We start from the raw sequence: 27438 nt of genomic DNA, 5'->3' as shown, positions 1-27438 counted from the left end.
CAGGCAGAGGCCAATTAGGCTGCCAGCAAGACAGCTCCAATCTCTTCCCAGTCTCCTCCTCATAAAGGCTGGCTGGATCCTTAACAAAATTGTAAAAAAAAATCTTAAAAAGTTATTTGTTTTGTTTGGAGCCTTATCTGCTCCTACACCTCTCCCAAATAGTAAGTTTTTTGCCAAAAGGGCAGCCCACATAGAAAGGTTGTTACAGAAATCCAGGCTGCTGGACAGGAGAGATATGATGGAGGAACACTTTGTGTCCTTAGATAATAGGCTGTCAGGGGTAAGGAGGAACACCCAGAACCTGCAGAGGTTTGGTCATAGCTAAGAGCAGCCTTCCAGCATGCATGCCTAAGAGCTTTCACAAAAATTTTTCCTACCCTTGTAGAACAAGGATGACTTTTATGGGGATTAAATGGTCAATAAAAGCAACATACTGCTTATGCCTTGTATTATACAAGTGTCCTTATAATAAAGTGCCCTTATATGTTACAGGACATTTTGTGCACGCAGCAAGCTTTCACCGTGGAGAAAAGATCAGTGCTCTAGGCAGGGAAACAGAAACAATACAGATGAGTGCAATGTCTAGTTGTGCAAGAAGGGGGGCAGGCATGTTTGGAGAAAGGCAGCCTGGGACAAGGCTGAGCCTGCTGAACAAGTCAGTGGCACGGTATGACACAGCTCACAGCTCTCTGATCCCTGAACAGTGATTTCAAGCACTTTACACTGCTGGCAGAAGGGCTGTCCCACAGCATTCTTCTCCTTACGGAGATGGTAGAAAACACCCTGCATTTCAACAACGAATGGTTAGGAGCCTCTCAAAGTAAGTGCATGAGCCTCTTGGTGTCCTGGGAGAGCTGAATGGTAATGAAGAGTATGGATTGATATACTGGTACCCCAGAGAACGAGGTTTTCTTTGAGGAGAAGAAATGCATCTTCAGTGGAAAAAGGCTGAGGTATAAAAGCCAATTTGTGATGTAAGCTGTTGTTGCAGAGACTCAGAGAAACCACTGATCTTCAACAATGGCTCACAGGGCCTGTAAAATGACAGAACAATAATTAATAGTTAATCACAAAATTATGAAAGCTGCATACAGGGATGTGTATTCCTTTTCATTTGAGAGATCCCTGATAACACCACCAGTACTGATCAACCTTGAGTACACACGTGTTATAGACCAAACTATACTGAAAGTGAAATATGGCATCACAGGCTTAGGCCACCAGCAGATGGTCATCTTACTTTGAACTGATTCATCACTGACCAGTGCAAGTGAAGGATTTCCAAGATCCAAAAGGCAGTGGAAAGGCTCTCTTCCAGAGGGATGAGTTCTCAGGAGACCGACCTTTCAGCAGAAATAAGAGCATGGCCATGGTAACTGTAGACAGGTTGCTGCCTTCTTCTGTACAGTGATACATAGTGGCTGTGCATAGACTCTTCTTAGAGTGAATAACATAAGCTATGCCTACACTAGATTTAGTTTTCATCAGGAATGTGCTTCCAAAGGAAACACATCCCAGGGTGGACAAGTTCTGCAAATCTGAGCCAGGAGTGCACTTACAGCTGCACTTCACATCCCACGAAACACAGAGACTTTGGGCACTGCACCCTTAGCAACAGGCATTTTACCTGCACAAATGTACTTCTCATGGTCTGTCCTGCTTGCTATCAGGTATAGCCAAGGTGAGTGTGAGACAAGTGATCCATGAGTATGGGCAGCACCAGAGACACACTTCAGAAAAATCAAAAGTTTGTGTTGCAGCTGAATCATGGTACAGCCCAGGCAAGTCACTGTAGAGGACAAGGAAGAACAGTGTAGTGACAAGCCAATTGGTAGCACTTCGAGAAAGGACTTAAATACACTACATGATTATGCCTATTAAAGTTACCATAGACATAACTTTCCACAGATCCTTTCTATACTCAAGGTATGTTATAACTCTTCTGTTTTTCTCTAATGGATATAAAAGGCATGTCAGGCCGGAACAGGTCTGCAATTTCAGTTTCAGCTACAAGCTGGTTTTATTATCAGTTTTTATGAATACTTGAAAAGAGTTTCAATTTTACTTTAACAGGATTGCTGACAAACCATATTGTAAAGTGTTAGTACATAACATTTACTACCTTACACCCGGATTTGAAAAGCACGCTGTATCTGAAGAGAAGCTATGAAATACATTTTCTGTAGAGAAGTTAACACCCCTCTGAGGTCAGCTATTTTTTATTGTAGAGAAAACATGATAAAACAGACGAATTTAAGATAAGGTTCAGATAAACACACTTTCTAAAAGGACATAAACATACATTTTTCAAGAAAAAGGTTGTGGATCTAGTTTCTAAAGCAGTCTTTTACTTTGTCTCTTTAGAAACTTTAGACTGTTTTTTTAACCTATGCCTTTAAAGAAAGGCTCAGTATCTTTCCAGGCCATAAGGATAATTAACTACTAAATAAATAGTCTGTATTATATTACTGCAGCTAGAGAACCAGATCTCAGAAATGGCTGAGGGATAATAGTGCAGTTTTAGAGACATCATAAAGAGTAAGGCTCAATATGATTATCTCATATTCACTTGTTCTGCCTTCACTTGCAACTTTGAGTAAGAAATTTACTATAATGAATGAGGTATGCCAAGAAACGGTCTTTGAGAAATCCTAAGAAGTCAGTTTTGGCCTCTGTTTTCAGTAATAGGGTAATACCCCATGCCATTTCCATCAGTGGAAAAGAAGTTCCAGGTTGTTCTTACAGAAAATATCTTAAACACAAGACAGTACATTACAACATGCAAAGGGTGTGTCTTACAGGTAGAGGAACCATTCTCACCTGTACTGACATACTATTGTTTATATACTCATACATAATAAATAAAAAACAATTTATTTCAGAATAAAAGGGGGATTTTAAAATATACAGTAGAACCACCTTTTTGTTCGTATTACGTGATGTTATTGTTTATGACACAATTTGGATCTTATTGCATCACACTAAACAGAGACAACCTTATATGCCCACTAGACCAAATGCCATGTTAAAAAGTTATGCTATCTAAACCATTATGCATTGGCCAACATCCACTAGAAGTTCTGTCATGTAAAAAGGTGGTTGCTCACCTGACTTACCAACCTGCACAGGGCTCTGTGGTCATCACGGGTAAGTCAGCACTACGTCAGCTGCTCATCCTCTAACCTTAGTGGAAGCAGAATTCAGTTGTGTGGGACAACAAGTTGAACACAAAAAAACTCCTGTCCATGTTGCCAGGAAAGCAATGAGCAGCACTGTCAGGCACATTTCACCCTTGTATTCTAGTACCAGTACGTTCTGCTAGAGGAATTCCCTACCTCTGATACTGGTTTTGAGGGATGTGTTCTGATGTTCATGAGTTTTTTTCCTGAGAAGGATTCATATCCCTCTCCAGATCAGGCTCACCTCTCAAGCTTATTTACTGCAGGAAAATCCTACCTGACTGGTAAATCATGATTGCAGCTGCACAGGCTGCAGACTCCTTCAACAGTGTTTCTCCTTGTGGAATGACTTCTTACATGTCCCAAATAACTATGGGGAATTGAATATTACCCATGTCTTATTCCCATTAAATGCTGTTCCAGGTAATTCACCTCACATGATGATGTCTGGAAACAAAGACAAAAGGATTTTGCATTCATGGTCAGAGCAGGTATTTGTCTAGGAAATGAGGCAACTACTAATTCAGAATAAGTTTCTTCATTTTAAATGGGAAAGATTTAGAAAGTCTGGTTTTGGCAGTCTTCTAAATCCTCTTAGACCATCATGGCTTCATCCCCCACTCAGCATGGTTTCACACAGTGCCTTGGGTCAGACTGACCAGCTGTGTCTTCCATCACTAAAACAGCAGCCAGCCAGTTCTCTTTTGATCAACAGGGTAAAAGTGACTGAAAACATAACTTTTAAAAGTACCAATCCCAATAAAGACACAATTAGTTTATAGTTGGGCATAAAGCATTTAAAAACACAACACAGCAAGCGCTCAGAAACAGATGCCAAAACCTCCTTTGATCACACATACAACAAGGAGTTCAGGAGTTGCATGGAAGACAGTCAGAGGCTCCGTGTGTGTCCATCTGATCATCATATGGAGACTGCTACAGAAAAGACACCTACTCATAAGGATTATTTATTGCTTTAAAAGGGCTTATTTTTTATCTTTCCATGGTGTGCAGATTTGATAGCCTCTTTCCATCTGCATCTTCTCCAGAACATTAAAAATAGCATTCACAACAGGGATATTAAAATCTTATTTTTCAGCTATAACAAATCCTACAGGCACTGGCATCCCCAGCTGCTTCCTCTTCCCCAAGATCTACTCACCACAATTCCTGTTACCTCCCTCTGCTGATGAAAATCCCCCTAAATCAGTGCATTACTTGGTAAGTGCATTTAAAGTAGCTCTAGATAAATAAGTTAGGGGTAAAATCCCCTGTAAATAAGTAGAAAGGTGAACTTGTCACAGCTTCATAGAATGACCCAGCTTTCACTAAAGTGTGTTTCATGAGCTAATGGTCCAGGTTAGGATACAGAGAGATTTCAGGCAGCTTATACTAAAAAGTAATTTTGAAATGCACTCAGGGCTTCAAGCACAGTCCTAAAATGAAAAAAGCAAACATGCATGACATTTCTAAACTGTAGAAAAAGCAATTATTGTGGTCCATAATAATCATTGTATCAGCAAGACTATGAGTACTTGTGGGTTTCTTTATGAGTATCTTTAGCACAGCTGCAGTACTATAGGACACGGAAAAGAATGCAACAACAGAAGAAAAAAAAAAAACACAGAAGGAAAAAAAAGACCTAAATTAGACCCATGAAATACTTAAAACCATAGCAGGACAATGAGAAAGCTGTAGGATGGTTATTTAAGGCATTTTCCATATTGCATAAGACCGCAGCTGAAAGGTAGAATTACGATGGAACACTTTGCAACAAAAACAGTACGAATTTCTTTTAAAGCATTACAAAGTACCAAGGCCACAGAACTACCCACCTGCCTCTTGAGCCTCCAATGAGCAGCAGCCAGCTTAGATCCATTGAGCAAAGACCCATTGAGCAAAACTATTCAAATATCCCACAGAAGCACTGAGTTCTCTCACTTGGCTCTTTCTCCTCCAGTATCTACAATTTCTGGCATCAGAAGCAAATTCATCATTGCGACTTAAAATATATTATGATTATGCTGCTTCATGATAACCATGCTCTGTGGCATGCTCTCCATGCTGTTTTACAGAAATAAAAAAAATAAATCAGATTTTAAAGATTAATAGATATAGGAAGATAAATGATTGCACCTTCTCACCATACTTCTGATGTCATCTCTCTTTCATCAGCACACACACAGAATTCAGCAGCATTGGGCACCTAACTCAGAATAGTGTGAAGAGGTGTGCTGATAACAAAGTACCTTATTTTGGTATAATGAAATGCTATAAACATCAATTTGCTGTGTTTATAGCACAGAAGCCTGCATAGACACATTAACTCTATTACTTTGCCTTCCAGAATAAAGCTCTTAAGAAAGATCCACCTCAGAAGTCCAGTTTATACCTCCTGGGCCACCAGAAAACTGATTTCCTAAGAATCTCTTTCTGAAAGCAGCAAAGATTAATAATGGCTTTAAAGCAGAATACTGGTTGGCCATGAGGCAAAGAAATGCTTTCATAGCAGCCTTTAGTTAAAATTAATTCAGGCAAGGGACAAACACCTCACAAGGAAGCTGCATACCTTCATTCAGGAATTTAAAAGTGTTCTACTATCCAGTTAAACTCCTGCGCTCCTGTTTCACCATTCAGCCTTTCCTCAGTGTGCTACCTGAATTCTTCCAGAATGAACACAGTATTCTGATTTTTGTCTCTCTCTCCCTAGTCTAATAGCAGCATGAATTAGTGGAAGTCATCACTTAACCATTCTAGTATGACCAGAAACAGCACAGAGGCAGAAGAGGGTTTTGGTATTTGAGCCTATGATAATTATATTTGTCTTTCAATCTGCCTTTTTTTTTTTTTTTTGGCAAAAAAGTGTATTAAATTGTCCAGCAATCTACAGACATCTTAAACAATATTTAAGGTTTGGGAATGGAAAATTTTGAAACTTGTTGAGATGATTCAAACTGGTATTTTTTAGTAAAACACACATTTTGTATTCCATCCCCATCCATCACGGCAAAAGAAAAATTAAAAAAAAAAAAAAGCTTTCCACTTTTAAACCCTTTTCATTTAAAAATAGCTTTGCAATTCAAGATATACAAGGAGCAATGGAAACTGATGCAAAAAAGAACTACAAGAATGAATGGACTAAAAACACGTGAATTGTACAGAAAGTCTCCTCAAGCCAAATCCATCCAGCTCAAAAAAGAGACAGCTAAAGGACGCTCATTCTTAAGTGAGCTCTGTAAGTTTTTCCTGATTGCTGGTAGTTCAAAAAATAATTGATAAATTAATTTCAAATTGAATTAGACATTGCAAACTATTATAAATAAGATGATATCTAGGAAAAAGGTCAGGTCTGAAAGGATGATTTTGTTACCATGCAAAAGCGAAGAGGAGGGACAGCTGTATTCTCACACAACAGTGAGAACACAGTCCTGCTGGCTTGGGTCCTTCAGGATACAAACAAACAAGTTCAGCATCTGCTTCAGTTCAGAGCAAGCAGCTGAGTAAGGGTCCTGCACTGAGACCTTCTACAGAACTTATTTTACTTAGTACAAGATACATTTGATTGATTAGGATTGGTACCTGTGATACATATTTTACCCCTCATAGATAAGAGAAGTCAGTATTATATAAAGTGAAACTAAATTAACATGACAAGGTAAAAATAACAGTTTCAGAATATTTACTAGTCCATTTGTTAGGGGACTTTTCTCAGATTTCAGTATTTCAAAAATCATACTGACTTTGAACCTTAGTGTTCCAGTTGCCAGTTGAACATCCTTGCAGATGAACTACAGAAAATACTGTTAGTGCCATCATCCCCTCACTTTTGTGTGTAGTATGCCAATGAGAAGCACTACCTGGCAGAGATCTACCTCATAAATGAGTTTCTTAAATGCTGGCATAACATGATGATGTATATAAGTATTATTGGAAGAATGCAAGCTTTGGTTACCTAATATACAATTTTATTTTTGCAAATTATTTCCTCGGGATCATGTCTTCCATACTTCTTAGATGTACAAGTTTTGCTGTTTTAAACAAACTGAGCTACACTGTCAAAGGCTAAGAAATCATATTGCCACATGCCAGCTGATAGTGATCACTTGACAAATTCTTTCATCTCACTTAAGATGCTGAACATTTAAGTAAAGCAAATTATGCATTTCTAGCAGAACTGCTCATTGCTTCCTACAGTCGTTTTGAAAGTGATGGCACAACTAACTCCTCTCAAAGCTTTCTCTGAAAGTCAGTTTGTGCACAACCCTTCTACAGCACCTATCATAGTTTGGCCTCAAAGGACCTGCACACTTGTAGTCCAGCAGTTTAGGGTCCTGTATCACTGATACCATCCCACTATTTCCTTCCTCTTTGCCAAAGATGTCAACTGTCAGTGTACTGGATTAAAACACCAATGCTATGAGGAAGTGCTGTTAGTTCTTTGCTGCAATTCTACTGGAGACACAAACGCTTCATTCTGCTTCTCTTACAGCCTAAAGGAAGCATTTTATTTCAGCTCTGGTCTTGGGAAGGCTCATACAGAGCACTTGGAGTGCTCTATTCATCTTCATTTAGCACATTTACTGGGGAAAAAATGAAGTAGCTTGTCCCTATCTCTGCACTTTAATATTTAAAACACTAAAAATCTCTTTTGACAGCCTCGTAATTTATCTTTCAGATCCTCTCTGAAATGCTACAATATAAAAATTTCCCATGTTGAAGAAAAAAACTCATTCAAGACTAGCAAACTATTACTCTGCAGCCATATTAGCATTTTATTCTTTCTGGAATGGCTTTTAACTAGGGGAAGATAGAGCTTGAAGGATAGAGAATCAGGATGGGACAACACACTTCAAGATTAAGTGTACAACGTACCAACAACTGTCTCCTAGCAGCACCCAAACACATAATTTCTATTTGTAAGATTGTATTAAACCCCAAGAACATTCAAGAACAAACTTAAGAGACATCTGAAGAGCAGCTGTCTCCCTCCTCCTCCCCCTCTATTCACTCCAGTGGGAGAGTGCTCCCTCTCTCCTCTCCAGTTTCTTTTTGCCTCCTTTTTGCTGAGTAGCTCGCAACCCTTTTCGTCAACACATATAAGATCAGGCTGCTTGGGCCTTTAACAGACAGACATCAAACAGCCTCACTTGGGAAAAAGGTGAGTAGCTCAGCAACTGCACATACCTCTGTTACCTCCTCACCATTAGAGCTCCAGACAACAAAAACAAGTGAGAATATACCAAAAAAACAACCTTATGCCACAACACTCTCCCAAAGTTGCTTTCTTCAAATGTTGGAAAGAGTTGTGAAGTTCATCACTGAAAATTTTCTTTAAAGCTTTTCGAGAACATTAATCTCAAACATCTGACTGACTACAAACATCTTTTTTTGTCCCAGTAGAGGATACAGTTTATGACTTTCCTCAATTTCTTAAACAGTCAGAGGGCCAAAGACTGAGAACTTTACAAAGAATTAAGTTATAAGCAGAAAATCAAGGCAAACTAATGTAATTTCAGCCAAACCAACATAACTCGGCTATGAAAGATACTGGCAGAATCTCTAAGCAACAACTTCAGAACTTGATCAAATGTACAAAAGTTCAACTTTTTTTTCAAGAATCTTTCTAAAATTATGAAGGGTTAAAACCATATTTTTGTTAGAGATCAAAAATAGTAGAAAGGTCATCATTAGAAATTGGATGTAATGAACTATCCTTGTTGATTTACAGGTACCTTAAGAAAACACGGGCCAAATTCACATCTTGAATGCATGTTCTAATGTTGGCTACAATAGAGTCATTGAATGCAATTTGGATTTTTTTCTGGTTGTTGGTGTTCAGTTTTATATTCTAAATTATGCAGTTGATAACTTCAGACTTTTAGGTCTTTTAATAACTTCACCATTAATGCTTATTAATAAGAATAGAAATATAAGTTTTGGCAATTCACACCAAGTTAATATTATTCTCATGGGAAAATTCTGTGTTTTAATACCAAAGCTCTTGATCAAAGTTAGACAAGGTATTATAACTTTGTGATTTATGGAATCAAAATGGGAATAGCTGCATCTTTGTTTTAATCTACCAAAAAAACCCCCCAAAATAATCCTGGCATACAGGAAAAGTATTAGCCTTTTTTAGTCAAAACTACGTAACATTCTCAGGATGACAGTTGCATAGGATTTTTAGATTAGATTTTGTGTGTTTGTTTTTTTTTTTAATCACATTTCAAGAGAACCACTACAGTGGAATAGAGGAAGAGTGAGAACTTGTGACCATGCCTCAGCATATTTTTTTCACAGTAAGATGTTATGGGTCCTGAGAAAAACTGTTATGAAATTATGCACAAAACTGATGATTTATTCATTTGGTTTACTTCCAATAACTGCTACTTTATTTTGACAAATGGACAAACCCTTCTGGAAGTATGCTTGTATTTGAAATGTGTCTCCCACTCACTTTTTTGTACTGTACTGTCTCTTAGTACATTCTGATTTTATAGACATGAGGACACTTGTTCATAAGAGGTATTTCATATGTGCTTGGTGTCACACTGTAAAGATTTCTGATCAGACTGTGGATCACTATGGAACTCACTGAAAAGTTTCACCTGCTCAGGTTCCTGGTTTCCTAGACTTTTCTTTATGCTTTTCAATATAAACAAATGCAGTTTTAACTACACTTATTCTCTAATTAATCCACATATTCTTACATTACCATATTAATAACAATCTTACATCAGACATCTGCATGTTCTTTATCTGCAAAAGAATAAACAGATTAGCCTATTCTGCAAGGTACCCATTCCTCAGATGCCTGCACAACAGCACAACCTGTGAGGGAAAGCACAGTGACAGTGCCTCTCCCCAAACTTCTCTGTTAGTGGAAGGGCAGAAAAGGAAGGAGACTAAAGACTAAGGTAGCTGGGAACAGCTCGTTCTGTGAAGCTGCAGTGACTTCCAGTGACAACAGATTTGGTCTTAAATGTCTTTTGTACCACTGCAATTAAAGAGAGTAAAATTTCAGATAGCGCATTCTGATCGGTACATCCTTGCATACATAATTTTTTCTTTTGTAACAGATGCTCTGCAATTCCTTTCAGAATTGAGACAGCATTTCAGAAACACAAATTAAAGTGCATTTCTACACTATGGGCTCAACTCTTTTCTGTCCTAAAACCAGAAGGGAGTATAGCCAAAAATGGTACAGCCATACAGATCTCAGCCCACTGATGGCACCTTTAAAAATAAGCCTAATTATGCCTTAGTTCAAGTAAATTATTCATACAATAAAACTGCTCAATAACCCTGATCTCTGTCATGTCAGGTAACAGTCAAAGTCTTCTCACTACCACAAAAAAAGAAACTACATACAGAGCAAACCAGCCAGAAACATCTTGTCTGGAACTATGACCAATTTTGAAAAGCACAGCTTATAAACAGACTGGACAAATAGCTTGATAAATGCATTTTAACCCAGCCATTTTAAAATACAGCACATTTTAATGAGTTGGAAGTGTGACTAAGTGAAATTCTGCCCCTGGTTTCCTCTGTGTCAGGTCAGCTTCTTTGCAAGAACTCCAGACACAGAACTGAAAGCGGTTGTTTTGCACCTATGCAGCTGAAATTTAATATTCCTGTTCATCAGAAACCCCTAAAGTTTTGCAAAAACTACAAGCACTAGTGTAGTCGATGACTGATAATTAAGTTCCTCTTTCACCAGTCTCATCTTCCTCATTCATATGTGAGTGTACTCTCACAAGCTATAAATTATTCAGGGAGGAGCTGCTTTCAGCTTCTTGTTGCACCTTCTACACTTTTTTTTTTACAATTAAATAGTCAAGGATTTGGTGTTTACAACCCTGGCATTACTCTTTGACCCACAGGATCTTAGTTAGTAATATGAACTAACAACTTCAAGAGATATCCACACAGTAGGACAGCCAGCATCTTGGTAGGGTTTCCTTTTTGCTTGATTTGGAACAGATACTTATCCTTTAATTTTCCCCAATTCTAGCACACTACCCACCATGCTGTTCATGCCGCAGATGGATCTCTTTTGCTCCTTAAGGTTTTATGTAGAATTTAAATCATGAAGCTGCTAATTGCATACACGGAAACAGAAACCGCAACCCAACAAATGCTACATTGTTCCCATTCTGTGATCCTGGACCCTGTTTTAGTTACTAAAAGGTTACTACATTTAACCTCAAGTTTCCTCCTAATTCCATAGGTAGCATCATGAAGTCAAATAGCAAATTTTTCAAACCATCCTTCTACAATGTTAAGCCCCTTAAAAATAGCCATTTTTTTAAAGACAGCTGCATTTTAATGAGAGACTTCAACCACATATGTGCACAAGACCACAAGGGCTGGAGAAGCCTCCATAAAGCTCTGATTTTTTACATATACTAAATTTACAATATTTATGGTAGCCTGAGGGAATATCTAAGCTAGTAAAGGGAGCTTTCCCATGTAAGGCTAGAAAAAGCAGTTTGCCTGAACACTGCATGAAGAAATGAGACGAACAGGGAACTGGAAGAGAAGGGGGGCTCAGGTTGCTGAGGGTCAAGACTGTCCTTCTCAGCCAGTGGTGCATCTGCAGCATTTCCCCACTTTTCTGCAGTGCTCTGACACAGAAGGATGCTCCTGATGGAACAGAGATGGAGTGGAGCCTTATTACAGCTGCAGTGAAAACTAAGTGTGTGGCTCCCCCCACAACAGAATGCGAGACCTCTTGTAGCTTTTCCTAGAGCAGTGGCCTTGGTTGACAACTTTCATCTCTGGACAAAGACTGATCAACCAGCACAGCACATCTCCAAGGAAACATACCTGCTGGCCACCCATCAGGTCAGAAAAAACAAGATTTTCTGTCTGGACTAGCAAGCAAAATTATTGAAAGATTTTGTTCTGTATTAAGATGCAAATACTTCAGAAAGCACTAGTTATGAAATTCCAAAAATTCTTCAACTGAAGGTGTTGGAACAATAGTAAAGGAAATATATTAAGTCATTAATAAATATTATTTATTCTCATTTTTATGTTATTGTTTCTAGCACAAAGTTTTTGAATTTACTTTTGACTTCCTATCTTCTAATTTTTACTCCCTAGTTACCTCCACAGGATGGATGCAAAAAGATTTCCATCAGCACATTTAAAGAAAAACATTTCTTTCAAGCAAGGCACAAAATTTAGATTTATTTAATTTGATTAATCCCAATTTTTGTTTTACATTAAGTACAAAAACCAACTTGAACGTAGGTGTAAATACAATTCCACAAAGTAGTTCAGTGAGATTTAAAATCATATCCAGAACTGTAAAGCACAATTAAAAGCAGCCCAGGATATACAGATTGCTTACTATAACTGCTGAAAGAGCTCATAATGCATCAATGTACTTAACAACCTCCAGCATTAAGTTACCTCCTTTCTAATCTTACATTTAAAACACATTTAGCAAATCTGTACCTAACAAAGGAAACATTAAAGAATGAGAAGTGCAGGTAAGTTTTACTCAAGCTGAAGCCTAACTAAAACACACATACAATCAAAAATTAAACAACAGAACAGAGACTTAAATATTTTGAACATTTCTAAGAACAAAAATGCTAATATAATATAGAAAAATAGCCACAGGTTCCAAGACTTATTTACTTCTCAAAGAACTTATGGTGTACTGTAGCTGCCTGAAATATTTTAACCATTATAGAAAATCGTATTTCCAAGTTTGGTAGGTTCGTATTTTCTAGATGACAGACATTTAAGACAACCATCAACTTATTTACAATTAGAAGCTTATTCCTTTTAAAATCTGTATTAATAAAAAAAAAAAATCAATTTTGGCACTATCCATAAGGCAATGGATGATATGTACCTAAGATAGCAAATCACATAATGAAAGCATAACCAGAAGAAAATTATATTCTTTAACTTATTATTGTAAGAAACTGTGAGACTTTACTAATAATTAAAGAGGAAATTAAAGGATCAGCACTTCTAAGTTACTTAAACACCCTATCCAAAATACTGAAGAATCTTATTATATGCAACAGGAAATTGCTGAAACCTGTGAAGCCACTTTGCCATGTCCTGTGGGAGAACCCAGTATTTCTATGGTTATTAAATTATCAAACTAGTTTTATTATCAGAAAATAGCAAAATGTGTAAGGAGAACATGAATTTACTTCTTAAATAAACAGAAAAGACATTAATCTGAAGTCCAGCCTTTGCTAACCGTCTATTTAAAAAACCCCAAAGGTAGTTTTTCCATTCACTCCACTGAGTAAAGACCACAGCTTCAAAAAATATTTTATTGATATAACTAGTTTTAACAACTTCCTTTTTGCATTTCCATCAGCTCTTGTGATAGCTGAACCTTAAACTTCAATTTCCCAGTGTTGCCACATTTCCACTGCAAAGACTGCAAGCCCACATTTCATAAAATGTGAATTTCATTTAAATTTTAAAATAATTGCATTTATCTTGAATTTATAAAAAGATTTTTTTCAAAACTTAAGGCAAAAAACAAGTTTTATTGGTTATGTTTCTTTAAGTCTGAGCAGGTGTATGAGGCTGTTTAAATATCAAAAAAGCAAACGCCATGTACAGTATTACCAACGAAAGTAAAGAATAAGGCAGCATGCACCCTTAAGATGAAAAGAAAATTTAATTTTACAAGATGTTTAAATAATTCCAAGGCAAAAAGTGTCTGTCTCCTCTAAGAGTATCTTCAGAAAACATGGAAATTTTAGAGGAATGTTTTAGAGGACATCAACTTACTAAAATATTCCGTTCAACGTTTATACAAATACATTACTACAATTGTAAGTTTACATACAATCAACTGACATCTCAGTGTTAACTAATTACTTAAATTTACAAGACAAACATAAATAAAGCTGTTAAAACAGGCAAGTACAGTACTGATCTATCATTCAGCACAACGTATTTTGTACTTCTTTCACCTTGAAAAGAATCAGATTAGAATTGTGCGAAGTTGATCTTCAAACCTAAAAACAAAATAAAAGAGAATTAAGTATATCTATGCAGGTTTTACACAGCATGGGCATATTCCAAATGCCTAAGTCCTGTTTTCAGGCATGTAATTTACCATTTAACAACCTCTTGTCTGTTCTCAGAAGAGGCCACAGTCTTTAAGGTTATTTTTAATAATGACATCAGTTACAGCATCAAAAACAAACTGCACATTTTTTGTGTCTGTGGCACAAGTGAAGTGAGTGTAGATTTCCTTTGTGTCTTTTCTCTTGTTCAGATCCTCAAACTGACACTGAATGTATGCAGCTGCTTCTTCATAAGTGTTTGACCCTAGAAGAAAAAAAATTGCTCAGTAAGCAGGTTTCAAACTGCAAAAGAGTAACATGCATATTGTATCCTTGAAGGAAGTGGTTCTTTGGAAATTGTTAACCTAAACCTGAAGAAGAGTAATTCCACAGCCATTGCTTAAAGATACCATTAAAAAACTTTGAAGGAAACCTTTTGGATGCATTTGTAAGAATAAAACCTAAGTATTCAATTCCAGCTGTAGGAAGTCTTTACATTTACTTCAGTGGCAGAGGAACAAAGTCATTAATGACCCATCACTGTCCCCTAGATTAGGATATTTTGTTTCCTGAATTCACTTTACTTGCTTTCAATTTTTATGTTTTTAAAAGGTTTGGGTTTTCCCCACACACAATTAAAACCATTTAGCATATGTATTTCTAAGCTTCTTACCTCTAACATGCTATTTTCTGTACCAGAGCTTGAAGTTACAATGAAAACAATACATAAAAAGGCTAAGACTTGTTCAAATGAATTCATCCTCTTTTGCTCTGTATTCCCTGAGTAAGCCACCTACTTCAAAATGTATGTACACTCCCTGTTCAATTAAAACTCTCATGTATCCTCAGGGTTTCCTACTTACATCTAAGTACTAAAACAAGACAATATCAGAAATAAGAATGGGTTAAATAAATTAGCCTGAAGAGTTGTAGCAGTACCATGTAAATGCTATCAGTGGACCAGCATTATTTCACGTGGTTAAAAAGACTTAGTCCTATTTTACTTGTGATCCATAAAAACAATTTCCCACCCTAAACTTCATTTCATATAAATATTTTAGATGCCTAGAGTTATTCAACTCACGATTTGTCCATCAAAAACTATGTAATTTAACAAAAAACCCAACAACTTGACACCTGCACCCCCCTCTAATACCTGCATATTCAGGGTAGCAAATAGTGAGAGGACTTCTTTTGATTTTTTCTTCAAAAAGATCCTTCTTGTTCAGGAATAGAATAATAGAAGTGTCTGTGAACCATTTATTGTTGCAGATACTGTCAAACAATTTCATGCTTTCATGCATCCGATTCTGTAATTGGAAAAAAACATATCTCTTTGTATTTTATCAAACTTGGGTAGTAAAATCAGGATTCGTATTTTTGATTAGTTACAAATGAACCAGGTAAGTTACAAAACTAAGTTTTTAGCAAACGAAATCACATGTTACCACAGGGAAATACAGAGAAGTCAAGACCACCACAAAGACCACTTCTATAAGCTCGGTTTAAGTAACTACTTTTTCTCATTTTCAGGTTTAAGTTTTTAGTATTTACTGTGTTTTGACATTTTGCAGTACAGGTATTCTGCAAGAATCTCTGAGTAACCTGAATTTTTCTTAATACTGATCAGATCTTCTGGAAATTGAAAATGAATTCTGCACCTAGCTGATATTCCAGAAGAAGAAAAAAAATTTCTACAAGACTAGTGAATCAAGTAAGCAGGTTTTTTTCCTCTTACCATAATTCTTAACTCTGTAGAAAAAATTATCCAATATGTAAGTACTTTGGCCAAGTTCCAGCCATTTAAGTAGCAGGATACTAGCTACGACCTTCTTTAACTACATCTGACTTGAAAGGTTTTCTTATTTCTCTTTCCTCCCCAAATTAAATTTTATAGGAGGTTGCAGAACACGAGGAAGAGCACAAAAGTCTGTTAATGATTCACACACAACAGACAAGCATCACTTCAGACCACTCAGACAGTAAAATGCACCCTGTGCACAGTGACATGGAAGGAGCAAACCCTTGAAAGAGGAGAAAGTTGCAGAGGGGGGTGGAAGGGAGAAGGAAGAGAAAAATTTCTGCAACTGAGATCAGAGAAACATATTCAGAAAGATGCAAAAACTGAAGACTGAGGAAGGAAGGAAAAACAAAACAAAGTAGATACAGATAAGTCAAGAAAGTTCTTACTCTGTACTTCTAGCATCCCTAAAGAGACTAAAATGCGTATTACTGACAATGCATCCTCATTAACTTATGCATCCTTTAAAACATGAAAGTGTAGCTGCAAAGAATACTTGTCTCTTAGTATTCCTTCTGAGAATATGAGGAAATACTCTGAAACCCAAAGGTATGAATTCTATCACCATTCTTGGGACCTCCTGCACAAACCATACATCTTATAAAGCAGTAATACTCCAGAAGACATATTTATAGCTTTCCTTCCAAACTTATTCAGCTTCTATCCAACAACTGTTCCCTTCTTCAACATTGCAGTACTTGCCATTTCCTCATCTTCAGCCAAGACCAAGTCATAATCACTCAGTGCCACACAAAAAATAATTGCTGTAACACCCTCAAAACAATGAATCCACTTCTTCCGCTCTGATCTTTGGCCTCCAACATCAAACATTCTGTGAAACAGAAGCACAAAGCAGGGAATGAACTTTGGAATTTCTAGCTTTCTGTATATTAACCAATAAAATCTGAAAATATCAGATATGTAAGTCTGAGCACAACATTTTAAAAAGGACATAAAAATCTGCAACATTTATTACTATTTTTCTCATTAAAAACCCCAATTTTAATAAAGCCTTAAAAGCCTTCCTATACATTTTAGAGAGCATGAGGAGGTATGAGATGAAAGCTAAACAAGACTAATTATTTACAATAATATATTTCATTAACAAAGTTAATTGTAATCTATAAAAAATAAAAATATTGAGTTAGCTTTATTAAAAAGTCTAAAATAAAAAAAGATACTGAACAACAATGTAAGATTCTTTAAGAGAAGAGTGGTGTCTTTCAATACTTGGAAATAATGCAGAACTAAGGAAGTTGAATACAGGCAACACTGACTTTATTACTGATGTTTTCGTATTCTGAAAATTAAAATATATAATTAAATTTGTAGAAAATAAATTTTAGATCTCAACTCTAAATTCTGGTGAGGTTCAGCACCTCTCTCTTCTAAATCAAATTACAACTTAAATCCATTCTTCAACTGGCCATCTTTAAATGAGATTTTTTTTTAAGACATGCTTTAATTATTTTCAAAATTATCTTAAAAGACAAAAAAAGGATTACAGAATAAAAACAACTCTCATTTTCCCTCTAATAAATGCATTGTTTGGAAATGCAATTAAGTATTTCATATGATACACTTACTAAAACTGACTTGTATTTTTTTATTATCCCCCTTTCCTGTTTTTCCCTGAGCTGTAAGGTGGGGCACATGGATAAAACCTTACCAATTTAATGTTAGTGTACTACACAACTAGGTAAATTGCACTTGAAGGATTTTAATTACAGCTGTTATTTTTACAAATCAAGTGTTCCAAGTTGCTAGATTTTAATTTGAAAAAACAGAGTAAAAATAAGTAGAGAAGGAAACAAATTAGAAGGAAAACAAAGTCCCTTTGCTTTATCATCAAAAAACTGCCAGAAACCTTGTAACCTCTAATAAGGTCTTCTACTGGGGTACACTATGGTGTGAGAATGCTCATTGCCCATTTAATGTTCTACATTGGGACAATGCCATGTTAAAAATGCCTTGAAAGATTATTCCTGTTAGAATTTAAAAAGGAGAAAAGGATTCCTTAGAAGTGTTACTCCTTACCTTCAGAGATATCTTTGAGAGGACACCTTTGGATATTACCCTATATTAATGCAAGGCAGCCACCTAGTCCTACTTCTCAAATAATTAATGATGGTTGTACCCCTAGGAAGATATTTTGTACCTGTATACCTTAATAATCAATACCTTACATTTTACTTGTTACTTCTGTCACTCTAATGCTATGCTTTATAACTTCATACTAAGAGATGAATTTCTGTAAGAATTAACATTTCTACAGAAAAAAAAAAAAGGTGTTCTTTGAAGACAAAAGTAGTAAATCATCAGACTCAACTTCGGGAATAGTCTATAGAAACAGGATGAAGACTGGTTATTTGCATTTTGGATTGAATCAATAATCAAAGTTATGCTAAGCACTTTATAGAGAAGGCTGAATTGAGGCTCAATCTCAAAGAATCTAAACACATATAGAAGAACAGGAAAGAAAAGATTATGAAAGAAATAGATACTGCACAGCTAGTCATGTTTATGTACCCTTGCCTTACACTAATGAAGCCTTTCATGCCTTTGGTTCATCTTAGAAGTTCTTTTCAATGTTATGTCAGAGTATATTTCAAGCCCTTCCAATAACTCATTAAGCCTTTCTCCTAAAGCACAGGTACAGGTGTTTAAATGTACAACATTACAGCTAAATACTTCCACAGGCCTGTTACACATTTTACAGAAGCAGAATCCCATGGTCCTTGTAACAGCCCTGATAATCAGCACAGACTGGACCCATCTACCATAGGGAGTTGAACAAGAAACATTAGAAAGTGAGTGAGAAGATGAAGTGCTCCTCAGAATACTGAAGACTTCTCTTCAGGCTTGGCTGAGGACTACTCTCCTCAGGTTTTCAAGAGATACATTCCCATTTATCAGGTATTCTTCTGTGGATTAATACAGATTTTGTACACTTAAACCTTAAAACAAGGAAACAAGACATATTTACACAGTACTGATGGTCCTGCAGCATACCTATTACAGCACTTGATACACATTTCCATGAAAAAGAAATATTTTCCATACAGATACTAAAGAAACATATTATATAGATATGCTGATAACAACTTCCGCATAGTTTAAATGTGATTTCATGTAATTTAATGTGTGTTTTACTGAGTTTTCTTCTCATTCTTCCTCACCAGTAGGAGGTAGACTATTTTGATGCTTTCACCATGAACGGTGCACCTGGGGCGGGGAAACCCTGATGTCAACACAGGCTGGGGGACGAACGGATTTAATATACATAAAAAGCATCTTTACAAAATGCTTCCAATAAATCCCAAACATTTACTGAAGTTCCAACAACTATTATATCCCTTCAGAATATTGAGTCCAGCATGAGGAATTTTTTTTTTAAAGAAACAGAGGAAAAAATAATCTAACTTGTGGTTAGACAAATTTATTAAATTACACCCTTGAAAGCCACATTCTAGAATTTTACAGGAACTGTAACAGATAGATGATCATGCTGCAAGATTTACATACTTAAAATGAAGATCTTTGAAAGTAAAGTGAGTTTCCACTATTCCTGTGGTTTTCACTCTAGTCCTGAGAACATCCTGTTGAGTTGGAATGTAGCTGGTTTGTGCTATCCTGTCCAAGTCGTTCAAGTAACTAAAGGTAAAAATAAATACTGTTTTCAGTTATTCATAAAATTGTAACAAAATAATTACAAAGAATTACAGAAGTTCTAGGTCCATCCATTACATTGTCCTTGAATTTTATAAAGTAGTTTTCTCTGACGTAAGACAAATAATCTAGCCATGTTATTCATTAAAATTTCCAAGTTTTTTTTTCAAAATAAGCTTTAGAGACACAACAATATTTCATCCTAGATGAAAGACAACTTATACAATTTATTCCACTACAAACTGGAAATCCCAAAATGCAAACATGGTTCCACGTACATCAGTGTTGTTCGCACTAATTAGAAGAACACCTTCATCTTTGTAACCTAATGAGTTTACAGTTACTTTGAACTGTAAACAAAGCCCCAAAATTACCCTAGATTTGATAATAGGCATGAAAAGAACAACTCAGTGTTTTGGTCAGAATTAATGTGTTTAAGAAAATGCCTTATACATAACAATTAACTTCCTATTGAGAATTTCTAATTACACATATTTTTTACAATAATATGCTTTCATTGCCAAAATTCTTGCAACGTAGGCCAAGACCAGTGCTTCTAAAAACCATATAAATCTTATTTGTGCTTACTTTTGCTGTTCCCATAGTAAATAGGGAAGGCATTATGTTCTACTTTCTGTGTGACAAGTTAGCAATTTTAAGGATACAACTGTATGGCTAAAAGAACAGTTTTCTTATGAAACTGGAGGTAGAGATATCTAAAACAACAAAATAGAACACGGGAGGGTACCAGAGGAGAGTAATTTAAACTCCAAACAGAGTGCTTCATATTGAATAAACTTTGTACAAGAAAGTGAGAAATAACTTCAAACACTACAAATTACTTCAGAATTATAAAGCTTTAAAAAAATTGCACTATAACAGTGTCACTGCTATGCCATTCTTTACCATCTTAACTCTCCCTTGGTGGACTCTTTCCTTGACTGACTTACCATTACTTGCTGCCACACAATCTTATTTCTGCCACCCTTAGTTCCTTATTATTTTATTTTTTACTGAAGTGGCCTAGCATAAATGATACATCCTGATTGTTACCTTTCCTCAAAACATTTCTAATAGAGACCATTAATTAACAAAGAAAATGCAGTAATGTTGAACTATAGGAGAAACTCTATTATGAACATGAAATTAGTATCCTTGGTAATATTCAGATCAAGTTTTCTGGACACGTTCAGATACTGAAAAGGTAGTTGAGTCATGTTTTTGTAATAAAAATGCTATTAAAGCACCTTAAAGCAATTTTTGTCTTCTTTAAGAGGGTGAAACACCTGGTCAGAGCACGACAAGTTCATAATTATACCATACCTCTTCCTTTCCAACCTCAAAGTCTAGCTGCAGCATTTTGACCCAAGCAGACAGTATCTTTGTCCAGATACTTCTGTGGTTTCCATCTATGGGGGAGCAGAACTTGTCAAAAGATAACTACTACTTAGAAGGCCAAGAGAATCTTGTCTGTCACGCAGTACTTACTAGGCAGCAGAGTCATTAAGCTGGTACTCTCGAGATCTGTTGAAACAAGCTTGAACTCCACTGTCTTTCCACAGTCTCTTGATAACTCCAGCAAGCTCTGCAGTCATAAATCCTTCTTCTGCTGCTCCAGCCAACACAAAGAGCTGACGAGCATCATCCTTTAGGATGTAAACAGAGAGTGTAGAGACAAATATTGAGCAATACATGTATTATCACCTAAGATATTCAGCAAATGAGTTACTTAACCTGGTAAACGTGAATGTAACCAAACAAAAAAAAAGTGAAATTGGTTTTAGTGTTCTCAATAGGATATCAATTCCCACATTTTTCAACAACACAAAGTGTTTCAACATTAAAAATTTGCCATTGCTGATAAAGTTTCTAAGTTGAATAAGTTTTCATAAATAGGACTAGTAACATATTTTGTGCTCAAGCCTAAAGTTCACTGTATTTCTCATCAAATACCACATACTGGACAAAATGCTTACACTGCAGACTAGATTCTTCAGAAATGCAGATGTATATAGATTAACTGAAGATAACACATTGAACACTTAAGCTTCAAAAAACAGCTTTGAAAGTGACAAAATCACTTCCCAAATCTTGTATCAGGAGTTAGAAAAATACTTCTTAAAACCTTTCCAGATAAATCAGCTACAAATTTCGTTACCTCTAATTATTCTACAGACACCAGATTTTCTTGGTAAAGCAATACTAAACAAACATCAAGATTTTTAAGAGCAAATGCTGGATTTTAAAACTACTTATAAGGACAGGCTTTGAGAGTGAGGCTAATGGAGTACAGGATGTAAATCTATCATTCCCCTTTAACAGAATGTGACCAGTTTAGCACCTTCATCCAATTTTGACTGAGCAACAAAACACTAGACCTGTAAGGCACTGGGAAAAAGACAGCAGCTGGGTAGAGGGAAGATCTACACTAGTACCCTGCTGCAGGGAGCTCCTTGACCTTGGTTATCAGCAGTATGTGATCTAATGCCAAGGTACATCAGCCAGAAAAATCATCACACTCGAGGCTTGTCACTACTACCCACAGCATGTACTGTTTGTCCAGTAATTAAAAGAAAGAGAATAATGAACCTGAAAAGGAGAAAGGGAGAGACTTTGACACATCAGCTGGAAACTGAAAGTATTTCAAGATAGAGGAGGATTTAAAAAAGCAACACATAAGGTTATTCCCACAAAACAGTAAGAGAAGACACAGGTGCAAATCTGTAGAAAAATATATTGCTCTGCTGTTCAAACACTAAGCTGTGGGAAAAAAAATTTCCAGGATAAGCACATAAAGTAGTGATTGTTCTAAAGATACTGTCCACTGTAGACTTAAACAATCAAAGTTTATGCAAGCTAACAGAAAAATTGTTTACAGATAGATTGAGTAATACTGAATTTCACAGGCTGAAAACACAAAGCTTGCAGTTCAGTCAACTCAAGGCAAACTTGAAGAGATTTAAATATATGTATATATATGTAGGTACACATATGAAGAACCGGTATCTGATATATACTTGAAAGTGTCTTTTGAAAGTTAGAGTTGGTAGAAATCTAAAAGAACAGCTGTTAAACAAAAATACTAATTACTGTACATAGACAGGACAAATTGTGGACAAATAATAAAAATTCTATGGATTTCAATAATAATTACGTACAAAACCCAGAGCCCTAAAGATCAAAGAGTTGGATAGTCAGATCTCAGGGACTGTAATTTGAGCAATATGCCTGCATAAAAGAAACCTGAATGATAATTCTGGTCTTGAAAATTGTGGATGCAAAGGCAAGAACCTACAACTCACAGAAGCAGTAGATCTTGAAGAAGAGACAATATATACAACAATATGTACAACACATGATGGAAACAGCTTAGAAACTGATAGCCAATTTTGTCACAAAAAATGATGCCATTTTATGTCTAAATGGTCTGACTTTCAAGTATAGAAAATTTATTCTGTTTCAAATAGCTCTGATCTCTACACGCTCTCCAACAGGTAAGAGGGGAAAGGGAAGATGAAACAAGTGAGTTGATTTTAGCTCTTTAAAAGCCCAAACATTAAGAAATGGTCTCTGCTACGCCTGTACTCCTTTTGCTAAGGATGGCAACTACCAGAGACACCACAAGGGAGGCAGTATACAATGATCAAGTCCTACTTTCATTATTAACCAACGCTAGATATTTTTCTTCAATATCTTTAACTGGAATGGGGCAGCTTCCTCTCTAGGTATCACTCATTTTATACCAGATTTCATAAATGAGGTAATGTAAAAAACCTAATTTAACCATGCCTCTAATTACCATAAATCTCACAATCAGAAAGTGGTCCACAGTCCTTTGAAGCACATTCACTAAATGTCTCTCAAAACACAGTTTCTATTTAAGTACTGTCCCATAGCACGGACAAAGATACACCAGATTCCAGACTGATCATTATTGAAGCTGCTGGTGTAAGATGCGCTCCCTTGATTGAATAACTTGAAAAAAGAAAATGTTCAACTCACTGCTTTACCATTAGCCCTATGACAAAAATAAGAGCATACGATTTTCCAAACAGACTTATCCCATTTAGAGGAAAAACCTCAAAAATTCACCCAAAAGAATCTTAATGTAATACTTTGCCCCAGGAGTTACAATTTCAAGCTTTTCAAGCTTTTTTTTTCCAAAACAAAATAGAATAACTGAGGCATAAATACACTTTTTTCTTTTTTTTTTTTTTCAAGTGATACTGATATACAACAGAAATTCTGTATTACTTTTTCCATTTCTGGCTTAATAAATGGCAAGAATCTAGTACTAACGTTCCACAGCAGTGATGCTCTGAAAAAAAAAAGAATTTGGACCACCAAGACTTGACTAAGTGCAAAGGGATGGATGGCTATTTTAAGATTATTCCTGACAGAAGTCTGCTTCATCATTTATATAGCTCTCTGAAGTTGAGAAACTCAGATGACTTCAAACTGACATCATGTATAACATAGCCCTCAAAATCTTCTTGTTAGTCATTTTATCTGCTAACACCTAAATTTACTCCTCCTCCGTTTTCTCTTACTATGTATTTAGCAACATAAGTCTACCATCTGCCTCTTTGCAACATTAACTGCCAGACTCCAGAAAGAACTCCACTGCAAAATGCCAAACTAACAAGCACTGAGATACTGTCGCTGCCCTGGAAAACTTTGGTAGACTACAGCAAACACAAGAGTAAATGCAGAGAGGAATAATCAATGAAAATGAAGCTTTTCCTATTTATGTTTACAACTGAAGAGACATCATTAACATATGTACATAACAAAAATGTCTATAATTGGCTAACTGCCAATCAGATTTAGACTTCGGATACAACTTTATTACTCACTATATGTAATCTCATGAACGTTTGTCTTCCTTATGACAACCATACATACTGCATTTCACAGGATTACTAAAGGAATACTCTCTAACATTTATAAATTTTGCTCTTCAAGCAATCAATAAAATGAACACAAGCCTGTCATGAATAAGGAATTTACAAACTGTTTCTTAAAGGCCCTCCTCTCCTTCCAAACTGTAATTCCACATTAACATGACAGAAAAAACTTAAGTCAAAATATCCCTCTGACTATCTTACATACTTATTTCAATATATGAACAGCAAAACCCTTCCTCCATTTTTCCTGGGGGACAGCCACAACATGACAAGTTCCTGCATCAAAACTCTTACTGGTGAGCATTCCATGTTCTGACATTGATTTCTATGGAAAGGAGATAAAAGCACACATCCTGAGCTAAGCTTAACTATTCAGACTGACAGCTCTGGGGATCAGTTTCAGCACTGCAGTACAGACTGTACTCAGTCCTGAAACAAGAGGACAAGTAAAAACACCTAAGCCGAGCATTTTATACAAATATTCTGAGCACCTCACCACCTGACCAGATGTGGGTGCAATCAGAGTCACCACAGATAAGAGCATAGGGGTAGGACTGGAGATATCAATTCTACAGACCAGTTTCAAACAGGTGGAACGGCAAATAAACCCATCAGAGGTTTGCATGTGGGACATAAAATGAAATAAGATGGAAAAGGTGAAGAAAAGCTTAGAAAAGGTCTCATTTCCTGGGAAAAATCTCAAGGTTGGTATAATGAAAAACATGGGATACCAGCATCAGGTTTAGGCCCATGTCTCTGCTTTGAGTAAAATAAAGTTCTCAACACTGGAAATCCGTATGACAGGATTCAGTTCAGAGGCTGGAAATGTTTCAGGCACTGCTGTGCCTATGAACTAATAGAGACGTTCAGACAGTAGCTACATGCCTCCCTATTTCAGCTGTGTTTTTTCAAGGAATGTGAAGATGTCTAACTGAAATGACCTACAGAATGTAGCAGCCCACAAATCTGTACAAATACAGAAATGGCTGCATAGTTTAATGTTTCTGAAAAACTCCCTAAGACTCGGATGTTTAGACAGAATTTGGAAAATTGTATCTAAAACAAACAGGTGTTCTGAATCAATCCAATGCTCCACAGGTCACCTTGCCATGTAAAGTTTTCAATGAGACTTCATATCCTACAAAGAATATTTCTGAATATCAAAAGATTTTTTCAGGAAATAGTATGGATATTTCAGCTGTATGTGTGTGTGTGTGTGTGTACTTCAATACTCACAGCCCTGATTGGATCACCAAAGTCTATCTTCAACCTCCCCATTGCTCTAATGATAGCAATAATGGACTGAATGGTGTTACTGTAGACAACAGCTTTGTATTGTTTACATTCTTCTTCTGAATAACCAGCTTCATGGATAATCCTACGGAAGAAAAAATAATAAATTCTCCATTCACATAAAGAGAAATATTTCTCTGTCATAGTATTTTACCATACTTACTTCATCTGCTTGACAATTGTGCTTTTCCCCGATTCACCAGCTCCTGAAAAATAAATATGTGAAAATTCATTAGACTTTTATTAATCTTTGAAAATACACTTAGTTTCTACACTTCAATTGTCTAACCAATATAAAAACTTTCAATAGGTAAAAGGACACATTACAAATTGATTTTTAATATAAAAATGCATCTTAAGGTGGAAGTTTCAAAATCAAGCCATTTTAAGAACAAATCATTCAGTTCTAAAATGTCTTTTCTTTTTACAGAAGTGAACATAATCTTTACACAGTCTGCTGGTGTTTCTAATGCTAACAGATGATAAGACACTCAACTTCAAAGGGGTCTGAAGCTCAATTCCTCTAGTTGCCTTTTTAATCAAAACCTAAACAAAGTTTATAAGTTCTTCACACATTAATGGTCTTCTGTGTTGCAAATGAACATCTTAAAACTCTTCAGAGCTCTAGTCCTCATAACCCTCTTTTGACCCTTGCATGAATAAACCAACACAGCCAACCTACTTCTTGTTAGAACAGATGGCATAAGGTTTGTCAGTCATCCTGATACCATTCTTAGTGTTTAATAAATTTAAAAAAAAAAAAGAGAATGCTATGTTAAAATACAAAGCTTACAAAAACAATTAGTATCTCTGCCTACAGACAGGGGGGAAAAAAATTGTAATTTTTGCTGTCTCAACAACGTATCTTTAGTTTATTTCTTTCTCTAAAGATATATGAAACTCTTACAGCTGTGGTGGAGTCATCATCCCTAGAGGTATTTAAAAACTGTGTAGATGTGGCACTTGGGGTTTAGTAGTGGACTTGGCAGTGCTGAGTTAACAGTTGGCCTTTTCCAACGTAAACAATTGTATGATTCTGTCCACACAACCATTATGCATGCCAAGGCCCTACTTTCCAGGAAGTGGCCCAATACCTGCCTCCCAGTAGGAAGCAGGGAATTAATTCTTCTTTTTGCTTTGCTAGTGTGTGCAAGCTCTGGCTTTTCCTATTAAAACATCATTATCTTGATCCATGAGTCTTCTTGCCTTCCTTCTATTTTTAATTTATCCCAAGGGAGAGGAGAGTTATCACACAGCTGTGTGGGTGTTTGGGTTGACCCTGGCCAACAGCTTTCACGGCTGCACTGGCAAAACTGCAGACAAGTGAAAAGAACTGTTCTTCCCCAGCAGTCAGCATTCATTATGCTGCATCAAGTACTGTATCCAGTTCTCCAGCTCGGCAGTCAGTAAATGAGATACTGATAAACCAGACAAAAACCAGTAGAAGGTCACTGAGTTGTTTAGAGGGCTGCTGCACATGGCATTCCAGGAAAAGCTACAAGGAAAGGGGCTTTTTAATCCTAGAAAGATTA

General features: G+C 36.2%; 1 protein-coding gene across 1 annotated transcript in view; it reads right to left on the bottom strand.

The window, feature by feature from the left end:
* Positions 1-12352: 12352 nt before the first annotated feature.
* The window catches only part of GNAI1 (G protein subunit alpha i1), a 32700-nt gene continuing 17614 nt past the window's right edge, over positions 12353-27438 (bottom strand). The window contains exons 2-9 of the mRNA XM_027639699.1: positions 26070-26112; positions 25850-25991; positions 21195-21352; positions 19563-19691; positions 16740-16869; positions 15393-15546; positions 14287-14501; positions 12353-14185 (exon numbers count right to left, since the gene is read on the bottom strand). Of these exons, the coding sequence (XP_027495500.1) occupies positions 14311-14501; positions 15393-15546; positions 16740-16869; positions 19563-19691; positions 21195-21352; positions 25850-25991; positions 26070-26112 (947 nt within the window). The 3' untranslated portion in view covers positions 12353-14185; positions 14287-14310. The remainder of the gene's footprint in view (positions 14186-14286; positions 14502-15392; positions 15547-16739; positions 16870-19562; positions 19692-21194; positions 21353-25849; positions 25992-26069; positions 26113-27438) is intronic.

Source organism: Corapipo altera, unplaced genomic scaffold, assembly GCF_003945725.1.
Source record: "Corapipo altera isolate COAL_440 unplaced genomic scaffold, ASM394572v1 1b, whole genome shotgun sequence".
In the NCBI taxonomy this organism is placed as follows: domain Eukaryota; kingdom Metazoa; phylum Chordata; class Aves; order Passeriformes; family Pipridae; genus Corapipo; species Corapipo altera.
The sequence above is the reverse complement of the archived record's forward strand: the minus strand, read 5'-3'. Positions and strand labels throughout refer to the sequence as shown.